At 42.1% G+C, this 21,325-nt stretch overlaps 2 protein-coding genes across 2 annotated transcripts in view; one reads left to right on the forward strand and one right to left on the reverse strand.

Annotated features, from left to right (window-relative positions):
• The window catches only part of ABCB7 (ATP binding cassette subfamily B member 7), a 195,914-nt gene that overhangs the window by 12,734 nt on the left and 161,855 nt on the right, over positions 1–21,325 (forward strand). The gene's annotated exons all lie outside the window — the stretch shown is intronic.
• Positions 6,834–7,397, reverse strand: LOC308510783 (protein crumbs homolog 3-like). Its single transcript, XM_081080822.1, has one exon. It carries the CDS (start codon positions 7,253–7,255, stop codon positions 6,890–6,892), a length of 366 nt encoding a protein of 121 aa, XP_080936948.1. The 5' UTR covers positions 7,256–7,397; the 3' UTR covers positions 6,834–6,889.

Genomic DNA, 21,325 nt, shown 5'->3' on the forward strand with positions numbered 1-21,325 from the left:
TGTTTTACTATTCGCTTATCTCAAGATACTTTTTACAATTACTTTTGATTTCCTCTTTGGTCCAATAGTTGTTCAAGATTATGTTGTTTAGTTTCCAAGTGTTTATCACTTATCCTTTTGTGGCTGTTACTGATTTCTAGTTTTATTCTGTTGTGGTTGGAGAATATACTTGGGAATAATTTCCATCTTCTTAAATTTGTTAAAACTTGTTTTGTGACCTAACACTTGATCTGTCCTGGAGAATGTTGTGTGTGAGTTTGAGAAGATTATGTATTCTGCACATGTCCGTTAGGTCTATTTGCTCTATGGTATTGCTCAAGTCAGCTGTTTCTTTATTGTTTGTATGTTTTATCCATTATTATAAAAGAGTATTTAAACCCTCTACTACCCTTAGATCTCTCAATATTTGCTTTTTATATTTGGACTAGAGGCCTGGTGCACAAAATTCATGCAGGGTGGGGTACCCTCAGCCCAGCCTGTACCCTCTCCAATCTGGGACATCCCTGTCACAATCCGGGAATGCTGGCTCCTAACTGCTTACCTGCCTGCCTGATCGCCCCTAACTGCCCCCCCTGCAAGCCTGATCATGCCTAACCACCTCTACTTGCTGTTCTGATTGCCCCTAACTGCCCTCCCGCTGACCTGGTCACCCTCAACTGCCCCCCTCCCTGCCGGCCTGGTCATCCCCAACTGCGCCCCTCTGCCAGCCTGGTTGCCCCTCACTGCCCCCCCTGCCAGCTTGGTCGCCCCCAACGGCCCCGCCACCGGCCTGGTCTCCCCCAGCTGCCCCCCCTGCTGGCCTGGTTGCCCCCAACTGCCCCTCCCATCCCTGCCGGCCTGGTCGCCCCACGCAGCCTGCTGTTCAATTGTTTGGTCATCCCTTACTAACCCCTCTGCTGGCCTGGTCGCCCCACACAGCCTGCTGCTCAGTCATTTGGTCGTCCCTTACTAACCCCCCTGCTGGCCTTGTCATCCCATGCAGCCTGCTGTTCAGTCGTTACTGTTACTGTGACGGCGGCCTGGACAATTTGCATATTCTTCTATTATTAGTATAGATGTTCTGATGTTGGGTGTGCATATATTTAAAATTTTATATCTTCCTGTTGAATTAGCCCTTTTACAATTAAAATGACATTTTTCTTTTGTTCTGAAGAGACAAGTTTAGACTTAAAGTCTATTTTTTCTGATTTAATAATGATCATCTTTGCCCTCTTTTGGTTACCAATTGCATGAAATATTTTCTTCCATTCCTTCATTTGCAGGTTATGCTTCTTGTCTTTTTTACTTATATATTTTTGCAGAGTAATCACTCCTTAGAGACAGGGACTACAAGACCTAGCACATCTGGTTCCTAGTGACAGTCTCGCTACAATAGCTGAGTGATGAGGGAATGGCCTGAAGCATGTATGTGTGCCCAGGCTCTCTTAGTTATATCTCTCCATAGAGGTGTCTGTCCAAATATGCAAATTTTGACTGTCCTCAGGCAGCAATGGGTTTTATGTTTGAGGAACAGAAAGAAGCTGGTGTGGCTATAGGAGCCCAAAACACAGTGAGATGAGTCCTGAGAGATGGACCAAGGCCAGTCAACTAGAGCCTTGAAAGACATGGTAAGGCATTTGAATTTTGTCTTCAGAAATGAGAAACCACTGACTCTTTGATGCAGAGAGTGCTATTTTCCTGTGACTCCCATAACACCATGTTTTGCTGTCTATTTCGTGCACTACTAGACTTGGAGTTCTTTAAAGGCAAGAGCTCCATATTGTTCATAGCGTAGCTCCAGGGCTTGGCTTCGAGTGACATGCAGAGGCATTTAATGAATTTGTTTGTTTATAATTGTTTGTTACTTTCTATCGGTCAATGAAAAATAAAAAGCAACTCAAAGTCAAATTAGGATTAATATTGTACAAATGTCTGTTTTGGCACCAGTAAATACATCATTCATCCACATCACACTATCTTGGAATTTACAAAAAATCCAGGTGAGCAAAAGGCTGAGGATCACTTTTATACAATAAAAAGAAACATTTGTTGAAACCCTCCCTGGTATTAGCTACAACAATCAAGGCTTAACTACAAGACTGCGCACAAAGACCACTAGGGGGTGCACCAAGAAAGCATAACAAAATGCGGAGACAAAGAAACAGGACAAAATTGTCAATGGAAGATATAGAGTTCAGAACCACACTTTTAAGGTCTCTCAAGAACTGTTTAGAAGCCGCCGATACACTTAATGAGATCTACAAGAAAACTAATGAGACCCTCGATGTTATATTGGGGAACCAACTAGAAATTAAGCATACACTGACTGAAATAACGAATATTATACAGACTCCCGACAGCACACCAGAGGAGCGCAAGAATCAAGTCAATGATTTGAAATGCGAGGAAGCAAAAAACACCCAACCGGAAAAGCAAAATGAAAAAAGAATCCAAAAATGCGAGGATAGTGTAAGGAGCCTCTGGGACAGCTTCAAGCGTACCAACATCAGAATTATAGGGGTGCCAGAAGATGAGAGAGAGCAAGATATTGAAAACCTATTTGAAGAAATAATGACAGAAAACTTCCCCCACCTGGTGAAAGAAATGGACTTACAGGTCCAAGAAGCGCGGAGAACCCCAAACAAAAGGAATCCAAAGAGGACCACACCAAGACACATCATAATTAAAATGCCAAGAGCAAAAGACAAAGAGAGAATCTTAAAAGCAGCAAGAGAAAGAAACTCAGTTACCTACAAGGGAATACCCATACGACTGTCAGCTGATTTCTCAACAGAAACTTTGCAGGCCAGAAGGGAGTGGCAAGAAATATTCAAAGTGATGAATACCAAGAACCTACAACCAAGATTACTTTATCCAGCAAAGCTATCATTCAGAATTGAAGGTCAGATAAAGAGCTTCACAGATAAGGAAAAGCTAAAGGAGTTCATCACCACCAAACCAGGATAATATGAAATGCTGAAAGGTATCCTTTAAGAAGAGGAAGAGGAAGAAAAAGATAAAGATACAAATTATGAACAACAAATATGCATCTATCAACAAGTGAATCTAAGAATCAAGTGAATAAATAATCTGATGAACAGAAAAAAAAAGAAACATTTGCTGAGTAAATTAATAGTGCAAATGAGACTGAAAAAGAAAGGTTAAATTATACATGGAAACTGTTTACTATATTTTAGTAGGGCCAATTTAAATTTAAAAATTTTATACTTGAGTTGCCAGCTGCTTGTTTAACTATTCCATAATTCAGGAAGCTTCTTACCCATACCCACAAGAAATATTAGTTTGAATTAATAATTTTTAACTGTATTTGGGTGATTCAAATTAAATTATTTTCCAGTGCTCAGTTTGTTGGTTAATAACATGTGGTGGTTATTGTGATCAACTCCAAATAAACCAATGATTACACATGTGCATACTCACACACATACTAGTACATGTCAAAACTGGTTCTGGTTTTTAGTTGACTTTTAATCTTTTTTTTTTAAAATATATTTTATTGATTTTTTACAGAGAAGAAAGGAGAGGGATAGAGAGTTAGAAACATCGATGAGAGAGAAATATCGATATGCTGCCTCCTGCACACCCCCTACTGGGGATGTGCCCGCAACCAAGGTACATGCTCTTGACCGGAATCGAACCTGGGACCCTTCAGTCCCCAGGCCGACGCTCTATTCAATGAGCCAAACCGGTTATGGCGACTTTTAATCTTATGCAGCCCTATACCTGAGCCTAAGTTTGTTTTTCTTTGCTTATTTTTTATTTTCTCAGTCTTACATTGTAATGTTATTGACATAATATTATTGTATTAGTTTAAGGTATACAACATAATAACTTTTATATATGTACATACTGTGAAATAATTACACAGTATGTTTAGTTAATATGTATTACCTTACAGTTGCAATTTTTATTATTTTTCTTATGATGAGAATTTAAGATTTACTCTCATCAACATTCAAATATACAGTATAGTATTGTTAACTATAGGACTGTGCCATATATTATATTCTGAATTTATTTTATAACTGGAAGTTTGCACCTTTTGATCACCTTCACCCATTTTCCTCACCTCCCACTGCTGACAACCCCCATCAATCTGTTCTGTTTCTATGAGTTTGGTTTTTTAGACTTCACATGTATGTGAAATCATACAGTATTTGTCTTTCTTGGTCTGACTTTTTAAGAATACTTAGCATTATGCCCTCAGGTTCCATCCATATTGTTGCAAATGGCAGGGTTTTCTTTTTTATGGCTGAATAATATTCCCTTTTGTACATTTTCTTTATCCAGTCATCCATCAATGGACACATAGGTTGTTCTCATGCCTTAGCTATTGTAAATAATTCTGCAATGGCTAAAGGGTGCAGATATCTCTTGAGACAGTGATTTTGTTTTCTTTGGATAAATATGTAGAAATGGAATTGCTAGATCTTATTGTAGTTCTATTTTTAATATTTTGTGGAACCTCCATACTGTTTTACATACTAGCCACATTAGTTTACATTCACGCCATCAGTGTACAAGGGTTCCTTTTTCTACACATCATTGCCAACAAATATTGTCTCTTGTCTTTTTGATGATAGCCATTTTAACAGGCAAGAAGCGGTATCTCAATTTGGTTTTGATTTGCATTTCCCTGATAATGATGTCGAGCCTCTTTTCGTGTACTTGTTGACCATTTACGTCTTCTCTGGAGAAATATCCATTTCTTCAATTTTTAAATTGGATTTTTAGTTTTTGCTAATGAGTTGTATGATTTCCATGTATATATTTTAGATATTAACCCTTTATCAGATATATGGTTTGCAAATATATTCTCTGACTCAATATGTTGCATTTTCAGCTTGTTGATTGTCTCCTGTGATGTGTAGAGTTTTACAGTTTAATGTACTTCCATTTGTCTATTTTTGCTTTCGTTTTTGATGTATTTAAGAAAACATTGCCAAAACTAGTGTCATGACATTTTTTCCTCTTGTTCTTGAAGTTTTATAGTTTTTGTACTTATTTTTAGATCTTTAATCCATTTTGAGTTGACTTTTGTATAAGTGCTCAGCTTCATTCTTTTGCATGTGAATATCCAGTGTACCCTTACCATTTGTTTAAGAGACTGTCTTCGATTGTGTGGTGTTTGCACTCTTGTGAAAGACCATTTTGCCATATAGGGAGGACTGTATTTCTGGCCTCTGTTTAAGTTCTGTTGATTTGTATGTCTGTCATTATACCACTCTCATACTGTTTTTATTACTATTGCATTGTGATGTTTTCAAATCAGAAAGTGTGAGGCCTCCAACTTATTTTGTCAAGATTGTTGTGGCTCCTCAGGGACCCTTGAGTTTCCATATGAATTTTAGGATTTTTTTCCCCATTTCTACAAAGAAATGCTACTGTGATTTTGATTGATATTGCACTGAATCGGTAGATTGCTATGAGTAGTATAGATTTTTAAAAATAGTTTTTTAAACAGAGAGGAAGGGAGAGGGAGAGAGATAAAAACTTTGATGTGAGAGTGAAACATCGATTGGCTGTCTTCTGCACACCGCCTAATAGGGATCGAACCCACAACCCAGCATGTGCCCTGACTAGGAATTAAACCTGCAACTTTTCAGTGCTCAGGACCACAACCAATCAACTGAGCCACACCCGACAAGACTGTTCCTATGTATTTTTTTATGCAATTTTAAATGTAATTATTTTTTTTGTTAATTTTTAAAAAAAAATTCTTTTTTTTCTTTATTGATTAAAGTATTACATATGTGTCCTTATCCCCCCATTGCCCCCCCCCCCCCCCCCCCGCAACCCCCAACTCATGCCCTCAACCCCTGGTGTCTGTGTCCATTGGTTAGGCTTATATGCATGCACACAAGTCCTTTGGTTGATCTTCCCTCTTACCCCCACCCTCCCCGACCTTCCCTCTGAGGTTTGACGGGCTGATTGATGCTTCTCTGTCTCTGGATCTGTTTTTGTTCATCAGTTTATGTTGTTCATTATATTCCATAAATGAGTGAGATCATGTGATAGTTATCTTTCTCTGGCTGGCTTATTTCGCTTAGCATAATGCTCTCCAGTTCCATCCATGCTGTTGCAAATGATAAGAATTCCTTCTTTTTCACCACAGTGTAGTATTCCATTGTGTAGATGTACCACAGTTTTTTAATTCACTCATCTGCTGATGGGCACTTAGACTGTCTTCAAATCTTAGCTATGATAAATAGTGCTGCTATGAACATAGGGGTGTATATTTTCTGATTGATGTTTTTAGTTTCTTGGGATATATTCGTAGAAGTGGGATCACTGGGTCAAATGGGAGTTCCATTTTTGTTTTTTTGAGGGAACTTCATACTATTCTCCATAGTGGTTGCACCAGTGTGCATTCCCACCACCAGTCCATGAGGGTTCCTTTTTCTCCATATCCTCGCCAGCACTTGTTGTTTGTTGATGATAGCCATTCTGACAAGTGTGAGATGCTACCACATTGTTTTGATTTGCATCTCGGATGATTAGTGACTTTGAGCATGTTTTCATATGTCTCTTGGCCTTCCTTATGTCTTCTTTAGAAAAATATTTATTTAGGTCTGAAAAGTATCTATTTAGGTCCGTTGCCCATTTTTTATTTTTTTTTATTTTTGAATTTTTTATTTTTATTTTTTTCAAAAAAAGGTTTTATTATATCTCACTATCAATTTTACACACACACACACACACACACATATATATATATATGTATATATATAAAATGTCAGCATCCCCACCCTCCCTTGCCCTCGGGGGCAGAGTTTTGAAGCACCTTTCCCCCTTCTATTCTTAAGCCCAGGTTTTGAAAGCTCAGAGAGGGATCAGCCTTCCCCCAAGGTCACACAGCAAGGGAGGGAGATGAAGAGAGGAAGGGGACCTAGATGGGCAGGCACCCCTGCACTTTCTCCTTGGAGTCCTGGGGAGCCTGGGCCTCTGTTGCGTGGGAGAACTGCTCCTCACTGCTGGGCCAGTAGGTGCCTTCCGTCTGCCGCTTCTCCCTCAGTTTCCGTACCAGCAGCACCAGCCCCACGGCCAGAAGCAGGGCAGCCAATAGGGAGAAGACCACGATGATAGCAGTGGTGGCCTCCTTAGACAGGGCCCCATTGAAGCTGGGGTATGGGGTGGTAGTGGTGCTATTCTCGTATGCAGTGGGGTCCAATGTTTGCCCCCAGACCCGGCCCCAGCGGGTGGGCAGTAGCGGCAGGCCAAGCGCCAGGAGCAGCCCCAGGATGGGGATCGTCATGGGCCTGGGGAGATAGGCTGGTGGCACCAGGGACAGGGCTTCTTGCGCGCCGCACCTACTGCATCTCGGGCCAGAGGTACTTACTACTTGGCACCTGGCCCGGGCGTCTTTGATCTCACTCAGGTTCCGGGTCTGCTTCCCTCGCTCGATCCCTCCGTGCGTCCCTTGGTCGCTCAGCTGGACCACACCAGCTCCTCCCACTCACGTGACCCGGAAAGTTTCCGTTGCCCATTTTTTGATTGGGTTGTTTATTTTCCTTTTGTTAAATTGTATGAGTTCCCTGTAAATGTTGGAGATTAAACCCTTATCAGAGATAACATTGGCAAATATGTTCTCCCATGCAGTGGGCTTCCTTGTTGTTTTGTTGATGGTTTCTTTTGCTATACTAAAGCTTTTTATTTTGATGTAGTTCCATGTGTTTATTTTCTCTTTAGTTTCCATTGCCCTAGGAACTGTATCGGTGAACAAATTGCTCTGGCCTATGTCTGAGATTTTGCTGCCTGTGGATTCCTCTAATATTTTTATGGTTTCCCATCTTATGTTTAAGTCCTTTATCCATTTTGAGTTTATTTTTGTGAATGGTATAAGTTGGTGGTCTAGTTTCATTTTTTTGCGTGTATCTGTCCAATTTTCCCAACACCATTTATTGAAAAGACTGTCTTGACTCCATTGTATGTTCTTGCCTCCTTTGTCAAATATTAATTGAGCATAGTGGTTTGGGTCTATTTCTGGGTTCTCTATTCTGTTCCATTGATCTATATGCCTGTTGTTATGCCAGTAGAGTGGGGCCTTGACTTATAAGTTTAATTCGTTCCGTGACGGAGCTCGTAATTCAAATAACTTGTATGTCAAATCAAAAAGTGAATGAGTGAGACACGTGATGCTGGGCTGATCTTGTGGTGTTCACTGTGACGTTCGCTGTGCCAACTAACGGTGGGGTATCTGAAGCTGGCTCGTAACCTGAATTTTACCTCGCAACTCAAAGCAAAAAATCGGCCGAGAGACAGCCCGTATCTCGAAAAACTCGTTAGTCGGGACACTCGTAAGTCAAGGCCCCACTGTACCAGGCAGTTTTGAGAAAAGTGGTTTTGTAATACAGCTTGATATCTGGTATTGAGATCCCTTACTTTGTTTTTCTTTCTCAGTATTGCTGCAGCTATTCAGGTTCTTTTTCTAATTCTGGATGAATTTTTGGAGAGTTTGTTCTAGGTCTGTGAAATATGCTGTTGGTATTTTAATCGGGAGTGCATTGAATCTATAGATTGCTTTGGGTAGTATGGACATTTTAATGATGTTGATTCTACCAATCCATGAACATGGTATGTTTTTCCATCTGTTTATGTCTCTCTCTCTCTTTTTTCAATGTTCTGTAGTTTTCCGAGTACAGGTCTTTTACCTCTTAAGTTTATTCCTAGGTATCTTAATTTTTTTGGTGCGATGGTAAATGGGATTGTTTTTTGTTTAGTCTCTCTTTCTGTAAGTTCACTATTGGTGTATAGAAATGCCATAGATTTCTTGGCGTTAATTTTGTGTCCTGCTACATTGCCGAATTCGTTTATTAAGTCTAATAATTTTTTGATGGAGTCTTTAGAGTTTTCTATGTACAGTATCATGTCATCTGCGAATAATGACAGTTTTACTTCTTCTTTCCCAATTTGGATACCTTTTATTTCTTCTTTTTGTTTGATTGCTATGGCTAGCACTTCCAGAACTATGTTGAACAGGAGTGGTGAAAGAGGGCATCCCTGTCTTGTTCCTGTTCTTAGGTGAAATGGTTTTAGATTTTGCCCATTGGGTATGATGTTGGCTGTAGGTTTGTCATTTAAGGCTTTTATTATGTTGAGGTATTATCTCTCTATTCCCATTTTCCTGAGGGTTTTATCAGGAAAGCGTGTTAGATTTTGTGAAATGCTTTTTCTGTATCAATTGGTATGACTATGTGATCTTTATTTCTCAATTTGTTTATGTGATGTATCATGTTTATTGCTTTGCGGATATTGTTCCATCCTTGCATCCCTGGGATAGATCCTACTTGGTTATGGTGTATGATCTTTCTGGTGTAATGCTGGATCCAATTTGCTGGAATGTTGTTGAGGATTTTGGTATCTATGTTCATGAGGGATATTGGCCTGTAATTCTCTTTTGTTGTGTTGTCTTTATATGGTTTTGGTATTAGGGTGATGCTGGCTTCATAGAATGAGCTTGGAAGTGTTCCTTTCTCTTGAATTTTTAGGAATAGTCTGAGGAGGATGGGTTTTAATTCTTCCTTGAATGTTTGGTAAAACTCCCCTGTGAAGCCGTCTGGGCCCGGGCTTTTGTTTGCTGGAATCTTTTTTGATTACTGCTTCAATTTCTTCCAGAGTTATCGGCCTATTGAGATTTTTAGATTCTTTCTGATTTAGTTTTGGGAGGTTGTATTTTTTCTAGGAATATGTCCATTTCCTCTAGGTCTGGGGTTGGCAACCTCTGGCACGCGTGGCAAATACGGCACGCCAGTAACTTTTGCTGGCACATGAAATCCTCTCTTGTAATCTTCCATTTACAATTTTTTTTTATATACAATTTTTTTCTTAATATTCACTTTTTATTTTTCAGATGAATTCAGTGTAGGTGCATCTTAGATAAATAAATAATTTTACATAGCAAGTTTTCTTAAAGACCATAGACATGGATTGACAAGAGAAGGGAAGAGCAATTTCTATGCCTCTGCCTTAACTCTCCCTGCCTTCCTTAGATCCGACTAGGGTTTTTGTTTCATCCACATACGCTTGTGAATCTTTGTTCTCAGTGATGAATTTTGTTAAGTCTCGTAATAGGAGTAGCTTGACGGAAGAAAGTAGTAGCTCGTGCATATCTCTGAAGGTCACGAAATATAAACCTGATGTCTCTGTCATCAGTGATGCAGCAGCAAAAGTCCCACTGTTAATATCAAATGGAGTCATAAAGTTTTCTGTTGGACTATCAGTGTATATGTATACATTAAAAAATAAATGTATTTTTCATCATCATATACTGTGTTTTTGTCGATCGAATGAATTTTATTATTTCTTCAAGGTTCTTCACATATGTACACCTTAAGAGATATCAAGTAGGCGTAACATGTTCTCAAAAAATTAGGGCTGGCACGCAGAAGAATTTTGAGTCAGAGCTTTTGCTGGTTTTGGCACGCACTCATAACAAGGTTGCCCACCCCTGCTCTAGGTTGTCTAGTTTGTTGGAATAGAATTGTTCATAGTATTCTTTTTTTTTTTTAATATATTTTATTGATTTTTTTTTTTTTTACAGAGAGAAAGGGAGAGAGATAGAGAGTTAGAAACATCGATGAGACAGGAACATCGATCAGCTGCCTCCTGCACATCTCCCACTGGGGATATGCCCGCAACCCACGTACATGCCCTTGACCGGAATCGAACCTGGGACCCTTCAGTCCGCAGGCCGACGCTCCATCCACTGAGCCAAACCAGTTTCAGCAATTCATAGTATTCTTTAAATAGTCCTTTGTATTTCTGTGGATTCTGTTGTTATTTCGCCTCTTTCATTTCTGATTTTGTTTATTTGGGTCCTCTCTCTTTGCTTCTTGGTTAGTCTGGTTAGCGGTTCATCAATCTTGTTTATCCTTTCAAAGAAGCAATGTTCTTTATCATTTTAATTTGGTTTCATTGATCATTGTATTTTTTTGTCTCTATGTCATTTATTTCTGCTCTGATCTTTATTATCTCTTTCCTTCTGCCCCCTTTGGGCTTCTCTTGTTGCTCTCTTTCTAACCCTTTAAATTATAGAGTTAGATTATTTACTACCATTTTTAGTGTTTTTTGAGGTATGCCTGTAGAGCTATAAACTTCCCTCTCAGGAATGAATGCTTTCATTGTGTCCCATAGATTTTGGATTGTTGTGTTTTCACTGTCATTCGTTTCCTGGACGTTTTTGATTTCTTCTTTGATCTCTTTGGTAACCCAATCATTGTTTAATAGCATGCTATTCAGCTTCCAGGTGTTTGAGTATTTTGGGTTGTTTTTATTGTAGTTTATTTCTAATATTATGCCATTGTGATCTGAGAAGATGCTTAATATTATTTCAATCTTTTTGAATTTGGATAGACTTTGCTTGTGACCCAATATGTGGTGTATCTTTGAAAATGTCCCATGTGCACTTGAGAAGACTGTATATTTTGTGGTTTTGGGGTGGAATGTTCTGAAGATGTCAGTTAAGTCCATCTGATCTAGTGAGTCATTTAGGATTGCTGTTTATTTGCTGATTTTATGGGCTAGAGCATTTATCCAGAGATGTCAGTCCCTTTTTCTAGGCATCAAAGTCCCCTTCAATGATTGTATTGTTGTTGATCTCTCCCTTGATATCTTCCAGGAGTTTTTTAATGTATTTGGGTGCTCCTGCATTGGGTGCACTTATGTTTATCAGAGTTATATCCTCTTGCTGTATTGATCCCTTTAGTATTATGAAGTGTACTTCCTTATCTCTTGTTATAACCTTCACTTTGAGGTCTATTTTGTCAGATATAAGTATTGCTACCCCAGCTCTTTTTTAAATTTCCATTTGCCTGAGAGATATTGTTCTATCCCTTCACTTTCAGTCCGGGTGAGTCCCTCGTTGTGTCGTGGGTCTCTTGTAGACAGCATATATATGGGTAATGTTTTTTTTTATCCATTCAGCCACTTGATATCTTTTGACTGGAGCATTTAGTCCATGTATGTTTAAAGTTATTATTGATAGGTACTTGTTTGTAGCCATTTTTTTTGTGCCTTTGTTCCTTCTTCTTTTTTTATTTCATCTTTTTTTTCACCAGTCCCTTTAGCATTTCTTTTCTTTTTTTAAAATATATTTTATTGATTTTTTATAGAGAGGAAGGGAGAGAGATAGAGAGTTAGAAATATCGATGAGAGAGAAACACCGATCAGCTGCCTCCTGCACACTCCCCACCGGGGATGTGCCTGCAACCAAAGTACATGCCCTTGAGTGGAATCTAACCTTGGACCCTTGAGTCTGCAGGCCGGCGCTCTATCCACTGAGCCAAACCAGTCAGGGCCCTTTAGCATTTCTTGCATTGCTGGCTTGGTAGTGATAAACTCCCTTAGCCTTATTTTTTTTGGTCTGTGAAGCTCCTTATTTCCCCTTCAAATTTGAGTGACAAGCTCACTGGATAGAGTATTCTTGGATTCAGTCCCTTGCTATGCTTTACTTTGTAAATTTCCTTCCATTCTTTCCTGGCCTGTTGTGTTTCTGTTGAGAAATCATTTGATCTAATGGGAGATCCCTTGTATGTAACTTTCTGTTTCTCTCTTGTAGCCTTGAAGATTCTCTCTTTGTCTTGAACATTTGCCATCGTAGTTATTACATGTCTTCATTTCCGGGTTCATCTTGTTTGGGACTCTCTGTGCTTGTGTGACTTTTTTTCTTCCGTACATCAGGGAATTTTTCTGAGATTATTTCTTTTTTTTTTTTTAATTAAATCTTTATTGTTCAGATTATTACATTTGTTCCTCTTTTTCCCCCCCATAACTCCCCTCCTCCCAGTTCCCGCCCCACCATCCGCCCTCACTCCCCACCCACTGTCCTCATCCATAGGTGCACGATTTTTGTCCAGTCTCTTCCCGCATCTCCCACACCCCTTTCCCCCCCAAGAATAGTCAGTCCATTCCCTTTCTATGTCCCTGATTCTATTATAATCACCAGTTCATTCTGTTCATCGGATTATTTATTCACTTGATTCTTAGATTCACTTGTTGATAGATGCATATTTGTTGTTCATAATTTGTATCTTTACCTTTTTCTTCCTCTTCCTCTTCTTAAAGGATACCTTTCAGCATTTCATATAATCCTGGTTTGGTGGTGATGAACTCCTTTAGCTTTTCCTTATCTGTGAAGCTCTTTATCTGACCTTCAATTCTGAATGATAGCTTTGCTGGATAAAGTAATCTTGGTTGTAGGTTCTTGGCATTCATCACTTTGAATATTTCTTGCCACTCCCTTCTGGCCTGCAAAGTTTCTGTTGAGAAATCAGCTGACAGTCGTATGGGTATTCCCTTGTAGGTAACTGAGTTTCTTTCTCTTGCTGTTTTTAAGATTCTCTCTTTATCTTTTGCTCTTGGCATTTTAATTATGATGTGTCTTGGTGTGGTCCTCTTTGGATTCCTTTTGTTTGGGGTTCTCCGCGCTTCTTGGACCTGTAAGTCCATTTCTTTCACCAGGTGGGGGAAGTTTTCTGTCATTATTTCTTCAAATAGGTTTTCAATATCTTGCTCTCTCTCATCTTCTGGCACCCCTATAATTCTGATGTTGGTACGCCTGAAGCTGTCCCAGAGGCTCCTTACACTATCCTCGCATTTTTGGATTCTTTTTCCATTTTGCTTTTCCGGTTGGGTGTTTTTTACTTCCTCGCATTTCAAATCATTGACTTGATTCTTGCGCTCCTCTGTTCTGCTGTCGGGAGTCTGTATAATATTCTTTATTTCAGTCAGTGTATGCTTAATTTCTAGTTGGTTCCCCAATATAACATCGAGGGTCTCATTAGTTTTCTTGTAGATCTCATTAAGTTTATCGGCGGCTTCTAAACAGTTCTTGAGAGACCTTAAAAGTGTGGTTCTGAACTCTAGATCTTCCATTGACAATTTTGTCCTGTTTCTTTGTCTCCGCATTTTGTTATGCTTCCTTGGTGCACCCCCTAGTGGTCTTTGTTCGTGGTTTTATAGTTAAATCTTGATTGTTGTAGCTAATTCCAGGGAGGGTCTGACCCCCAGGCCAAGTGGCTATGAGAATCAGCTGTGTCAGCAGTGCGAGAACTTCTGTCCTCTAGGGAGGTGCTAATCTGGCATTTGCCTGAGGCTATCCGGCAAATGCCTCTGTGCAGGGCTTGGGCGGGGCGGGTCGCACAGGATCAACAGGGTGGGCCGGAGAGAGCAGTTATGGCGGCTCTCAGTCCTGTCCCCAGGGGCTCTGCCTCTCTGAGTCCCAGCACCCGCTGCAAAGCTCGGAGAGAAAGCTGCACTCGCTCTGACCGAAGCCAGGCAGTCCCGCTGCTCCCGTTTGAGTCTGGGTCCCTAAAGACTCGCCTGGATCTGGAGCTCAGAGTCTGCGACTCCCTCCCGATTGAAAACGCCAACCGTGCCCTCCGCCGCCAGCCCGCTCCGCGCACTCCGCACCTCAGAATTTGACTTCAGCACTGCGCCTCCTCTGAGTGTCCGTATGCGTTTCTCTTTCCTCCTAGTTGTAGGACTTCCACTCAGCCAGCGTTCCAGTGGTTTTGGGTGATGTCCGTTCTGTCTTTTAGTTTCACTTTTGAAGTAGTTGTTCAAAGCAGCAAACTCCGGGGTTAACCTATGCCGCCATCTTGGTTCTCCCGTGATTATTTCTTAGAATAGGTTTTCTAAGCCCTGTTCCTCTTCCTGTTGTTCTGGCACCCCTATTATTCTTATGTTGCTTCATTTCTTGTTGTCCCTTAGGCTCTCCTCCTGTCTTTTAATTTTTTTCGCCAGTTGCAGTTCAGATTGGGTGTGTTTTGCTTCCCTGTCTTCTAATTTGCTAATTCAGTCCTCTGCTTCTCTTAGTTTACTGTTGAAACTTTTCATGTTGTTTTTTATTGCAGCTATATCACTCTTTATTTCGTCTTATTACATAAGTTGTTGATTTTTTTCATCCATCAGGTTTATGAACTGTATGAGTTTTATTCTGAACTAGAGGCGCGGTGCACAAAAATTTGTGCACTCAGGGGGGGTGTCCCTCAGCCCGGCCTGTGCCCTCTCACTGTCTGGGACCCCTCGGGGGATGACCACCTGCTGGCTTAGGCCTGCTCCCCTGGGGATTGGGCCTAAGCTGGCAATCAGACATCCCTCTGGCAGCCCGGGAGCCCTTGGGGGATGTCCACTTGCCAGCGGGAAGCAGGCCTAAGCTTCAGTCGGACATCCTTAGTCCTGCTGAGGAGGTGGGAGAGGCTCCCACCACTGCTGTACTGGCAGCCATCAGCCTGGCTTGTGGCTGAGCAGAGTTCCCCCTGTGGGAGAGCATTGACCACCAGGGGGAAGCTCCTGCATTGAGCGTCTGCCCCCTGGTGGTCAGTGTGTGTCATAGTGACCAGTCATTCCCAGTCGTTCTGCTGTTAGGGTCAATTTGCATATTACCCTTTTATTATATAGGTTTCTTTTTCTGACATCTGTATGCTTCTGTTTCACTTAGCTGCTTTTTTGGGAATTTCTTCTTTTCTTTCCTTTGAGGTTTAATTTGTCTACCCATTTTTGCTCTCACCAAAGGATCTAGGTTTTGAGTTGTGCAGGGGTTGTTCCACACATGCCAATGGCTCTTTGCACATCGGCTGCTACTCGGCAGGTCGTGGCAGCGGCTGCTTCTCAGTTGGCAGCGGCTCCTCTGGTTGGCATTGTTCACAATGGTGGTGGCTCCTCTGGCTGGCAGTGGCAGGCTGTTCGTGCAGCTGCTGCTCCTCAGACGGGGCGGGCTGCTTATGAGGCTGCTGCTCCTTGGACAGTGGCGGCCTGCTCTTGCGGCTGTTGGTCCTCGGACAGGGGCGGGCTGTTCACGGGGCTGCTGTTCCTCGGATGGGAGCTGGCTGCTCGCATGGCTATTGCTCCTGGAACTGGGATGAGCTGCTTGTGTGCTGCTGTTCCTCAGATGGGGGCGGCCTGCTCACGGGGGCTGTGCTTCTCTGACGGTCATGGGCTGCTCGTGAGGCTGCTGCTCCTTGGACAGTGGCAGATTGCTCGCAGGGCTGCTGTTCCTTGTATGGGGGTGGGCTGCTTGCACGGCTGCTGCTCCTCGGATGTGGGAAGGCTGCTTACGGTGTTGTTGTTCCTTGGATGGGGGCAGGCTGCTCCCATGGCTGCTGCTCCTCAATAGTGTGTGGGCCAGTCACAGAGCTGCTGCTCCTTGGTCGGGACTGAACTGCACACGAGGCTGCTGTTCCTCGAACCGTGGGAGGGCCACTTGCACAGCTGCCACTCCTCGGATGGGGGCGGGCTGCTCACGTGGCTCCTGCTCACATGTTCGCAGTGCCCTGGACTAAAGTGTTTTGCTTGTCAGAGGAGAGCATTCTTCGGAACTCACAGGAGCCTGCACCCAGGGTGGATGGAGTCTCGGTGACTGTGGGTCTGCAGCTGAGCCAGCAGGTCCTTGGCGAGGGTGGATGTAGAGTCCTGGGTGTTATCTGAGGGCACCCTTGGTGGAGATGAGGCTGGGCTCCCAGTCACAGCAGCTCTCCCCTTCAAAAAGGTGAGGCCTCTGTGGAAGAGCTGGCTGCTCTGGTACTGTTTGCAAAGTAGCAGAGGCTGCCTGGTTAGGCTAGCCTGTTTAGCCTGCCCCCAAATGTCCTGTGGGATCTAACTATGACACACAGACACACACACACACACACACACACACACACACACACACACACCCACCGCACACAACCACACACTCTTTGGTTCCCTCACTCACTCACGGTATCTCCCTCACTGCTGCCTTCTTCCTTCGTCTGTAGTTGGGTCTGGAGTGTTATTGACCTGTTTGTGGATGGAGTCTCCTCTCCGGGTGTCTGCTTATGTGACTCGCTCTCCAGGACATTGGCCAAACAGGATAAAATTCACCTTGACAAGACACTACACAAAGGGAACAAAATATGAATGTACTTATGACACTGATAACCCCAATATAAGTGACCACCAGAGAGAAGAGAATTAGGGGAGAGAAAAGAGAGCATATATGATATCAAGGAGAGAAAAAAATGGTATGAGAGAAAAGAAAAATAAGAAAAAGGAAGAAAAGGGGAAAAATATATATGGGAAGAAAACACCATAGAACAAACAGAAAAACCAAAGCATACAAACCCCAAATACCCAGTAAAGAGGGTGGGGGCAGAATATTATATTCAGAAAGTAAGGTTAAGAATTGGATGGATATGGGGAGGACCTCAGTTGAGGAAGTAGAAAGAGGATGATTGGAGAAGAACAAAGAAAGAGAATAAAAAATTAATAAAAAATTTAAAAAAATTGACTAATAAATAGGTTTAAAATTAAATAAATTGGAATGATGGAATAATAATGTGAAAAGAAATAGGAAATAAAGACACAAATGAAAAATGGAAAATAAAAAAGAAAAAAGATCACAAAATAATAACAAAATAAAATAAAAATAAAAATGAAAAAGTGAAGTGTGGTTCATTTGGCTGCTTTAAGGTCCCACTCTTCTGTACTTGTTGTGGCTTCTCAGTTTCCTGTTTCTGGGACTGAAGGCCTGTCTTTAGGCCAGTCCCTGTGGACTCTTAGGGACTATTCAGATTTTTTTTGGTATCCTTTGTGCCATTCAGGATGTAGTCTGGGTGTGGATGTATTGGTTGCCTGAAGACTGCAGGGAGGGGCTATCTCTCCAGGAGAAAATGGCTTCCTATGTCCCGCAAGTCAGGTATGACTCAGCGACAGACTTGCGGCCACCTCTCCCAGACCCTCTCCTCTCCCCAGCCTCTCCCCAGACTCCACAAGTCCACACCTCTCCACCTGCACCTCAGCCACGGGTGAATGTTCGTATCTGAAAGGTCCTATGAACTAGGTTCAGTGAACAAAAGCAAAGACCAAAAAGGGGAAAGAGCTGCGCCACTGCGAGCCGCTCTCTCCCTGGCACGGCGTGGCCTGGGAAGCCGTCCAAAATGCCCCCTCTGGACTCAGTGTCTTGTGACTGTGGACCCAGATCCAGAATTCTTTACCACCAGCAGTCCTGTGGACCTCCTTTCCACAGTCAGACGCTTTGCCTGTCCCAAGGGATGCGGCCTCGGTGCCGTGCGGTTTTCCTCTAGTCCTCTGGGCTCAGAGGTCTCCCAGTTCTCTCCAGCCCAGATCCCTGATTTCACCTTTCTCCAGGTGTCCTCCTGGCTGTGAATTTTCTCACCAGCTGTGTTTACTTCACCAGTTCAGGGTGGATGTTATTCAATTTAGTTACTTGTTCTGTTTGCTCCCGGACAAGGCTTTGTACACATCCATCTATTTGATCGCCATTTTGTCTCTCCAATGTCATTATTTTCTTAATTTCTCTTTCTGATTGTTCATTACTGGTGTATAAAATGCAACTAATTTCTGAATATTAACTTTTTATCCTGCTACCTTACTGAACTCATTTATCAATCCTAAGAGTTTTTTTGGTCAAATCTTTAGGTCTCTCTTTTTTTAAAAAATATATTTTATTGATTTTTTACAGAGAGGAAGGGAGAGGAATAGAGAGTTAGAAACATTGATGAGAGAGAAACATCGATCAGCTGCCCCCCGCACCCCTCCTACTGGGGATGTGCTTGCAACCAAGGTATATGCCCTTGACTGGAATCGAACCTGGGACCCTTTAGTCCACAGGCCAATGCTCCATCCACTGAGCCAAACCGGCTAGGGCTAGGTCTCTTTACATACAGTACCATGTCATCTGCAAATAGTGACAGTTTCATTTCTTTCTTTCCAATTGGGATTCCATTTATTTGATTTTATCGTCTGGTTGCTGTGGCTAGGACTTCCAATACTATGTTGAATAAAGTGGTGAAAGTGGAGATCTTTGTCTTTTTTTGCATCTTAAGGAAAATGCTTTTAGTTTCTTCCTGTTGAGTATGATGTTAGCTGTGGGTTTGCCATATATGGCCTTTATTATTTTCAGGTACCTTCTTTCTATTCCCACATTGCTGATAGATTTTATCATAAAAGTATGTTGGATTTTTTTCAAATGCTTTTCCTGCATCTATTGATATGATCATATGACTTTTATCCTTTATTTTGTTCATGTGGTGCATGACCTGAATTAATTTGCAGATATTGTACCAACCTTGTATTCCAGGAATAAATCCCCGTTGATCATCTTTTTAATGTATTGCTGAATTTGATTTGCTAATATTTTCTTGAGGATTTTTTGCAATTAGTTTATCAGGAATATTGGCTTAATATTGTATATGTTTGTAATATCTTTGCCTGGTTTTGGAATTAGGATAATGCTGGACTCATAAAATCAATGTGGTAGCCTTTCCTTTTTTTGAAGTTTCTGAAATAGTTTGAGAAATATAGGTGTTAGTTCTTTGAATGTTTGATAAAATTCACATGTGAAGCGATCTAGTATAAGAGTTTCTTTTTCTAGCCCTGACTGGTTTGGCTCAGTGGATAGAGCGTCGGCCTGTGGACCGAGGGGTCCCGGGTTCGATTCCAGTCAGGGGCATGTACCTTGGTTGCGGGCACATCCCCAGTGGGAGGTGTGCAGGAGGCAGCTGATCGATGTTCCTCTCTCATCGATGTTTCTAACTCTCTATCTCTCTCCCTTCCTCTCTGTAAAAAATCAATAAAATATATTTAAAAAAAAATAAGAGTTTCTTTTTCTAGTATATTTTTATTGATTTCAGAGGAAGGGAGATGGGGAGAGAGGGAAAGAAACATCAATGATGAGAAAATCATTGTGTGGCTGCCTCCTGCATGCCCCCCACTGGGGATTGATCCTGCAAATGGGGCATGTGCCCTTGACTGGGATCTAACCCAGGACCCTTCAGTCCGCAGGCCGACACTCTTTCCACTGAACCAAACCAGCTAGGACTGTTGGGAGTTTTTTGATTCGATTTTGTTGGTAGTAATCATTCTGTTCAGATTTTCTGTTTCTTTTTGATGCAGTCTTAGAACATTGTATGTTTCTAGGAATGTATCCATTTATTCCAGATTATCTTTTTGTTGTCATATACTTGTTCATAGTATTTTCTTACAATCCTTTTTATTCCTATAGTGACTTGTTCTCCCTTATCCTCTTTCATTTCTGACTAGTTAAAAGGGAATTAATTAGAGGAAACATTTTAATATTGCTATTTGTCATTTCTCTATATAGAAGTGTCAGAGATGAAAGAAAATTAGTAAAATGTATATGAAAATCTTTCTCCTGTCAGAGTCTGGGGCACGCCGTGGGAACCAGAGTCAAGGCCCCACCCACCCATGTCCGTCTTGAAATCTCGCAGATCAAGACCCAGCCGGCCCGACCCCCATCAAGCCCTGCTGGGTGAGGGGCGCGGCCTGACATTCCCTGGCCCAGGCTGGGGGGTGCACCTTGGGCCAGGGGGCACGGCCTGAGGTCCCCTGTCAAACCCTGCCAGGTGAGGGGTGCAGCCTCAGATCCCCCAGCCCGGCGCTGGAGCGGGGGTGCTGCCTGAGGTTCCCCAGCCTGGGCCGGGGCCTGGGCCTGGGGTGTGCCTTGAGGTCCCCCATCAATCCCCGCGGGTGAGGGGCATGGCCTGAGGCCCCCCGTCAAGCCCTGCCGGGTGGGGGTGCAGCCTGAGGTCCCCTTGCCCAGCGCTGTGGCAGAGGGCATGGCTTGAGGTCCCCTGGGCTGGCGTCAGGGTGGGGGGCGCAGCCTCAGGTCCCCTGTCAAGTCCCACCAGGTGGGGGGTGCAGCCTCAGGTCCCCTGTCCCGGCCCAGTGCCACGCAGCCTCAGGTCCCTGCTGATTGCTTGCTAAGGATCGTTATGGGAACTTGGCCTCCTCTGTGGACGCAGCCATTTTGTTACGGTGTGATGGTCAGTTTGCATATTCCCTCTTTATTGGATAGGATTATATTTACTTGGACCCTGTCTCTTTTTTTCTTGATGAGTTTGGTTAAAGGTTTATCCGTTTTGCTTATCTTTTCAAAAGAATTAGCTCTTGCTCTCTTTGATCTTATGTATTGTTTTTTTAGACTCTTTTGTTTAGTTCCACTCTTTATTTCCTTTCTTCAATTCCCTGTAGGCTTTGTTATTTTTCTAGTTCCTTTAGGCGATTGGTTAGATATTTTTTAATTTGAGATTTTTCTTGTTTCTTGAGGTTGCCTGTATTGCTATGAATTTCCCTTTTAGGACAGCTTTCTCTGTGTCAGATAGATTTTAGGTCAAATTTTATTTTAATTTGTCTCAAGGTATCATTTGATTTGTTCCTTGAATTCACTGTTTAGTAGCATGTTATTTATACTCCATGTGTTGGTGTGTTTTTCAATTTTCTTCCTTTAATAGATTTCTAGTTTCATATTATTGTGTTTGGAGAAGATACTTGATGTGATTTCAGTCTTCCAAAATTTATTGAGACTTGTGTTTTATCCTTACCT

This window comes from Myotis nattereri, assembly GCF_964212035.1.
Source record: "Myotis nattereri genome assembly, chromosome: X".
In the NCBI taxonomy this organism is placed as follows: Eukaryota; Metazoa; Chordata; class Mammalia; order Chiroptera; family Vespertilionidae; genus Myotis; species Myotis nattereri.

What these genes read in the sequence shown, in the direction of transcription:
- LOC308510783 (XM_081080822.1), bottom strand. Translation starts at nt 7,255, where the DNA reads ATGACGATCCCCATCCTGGGGCTGCTCCTGGCGCTTGGCCTGCCGCTA.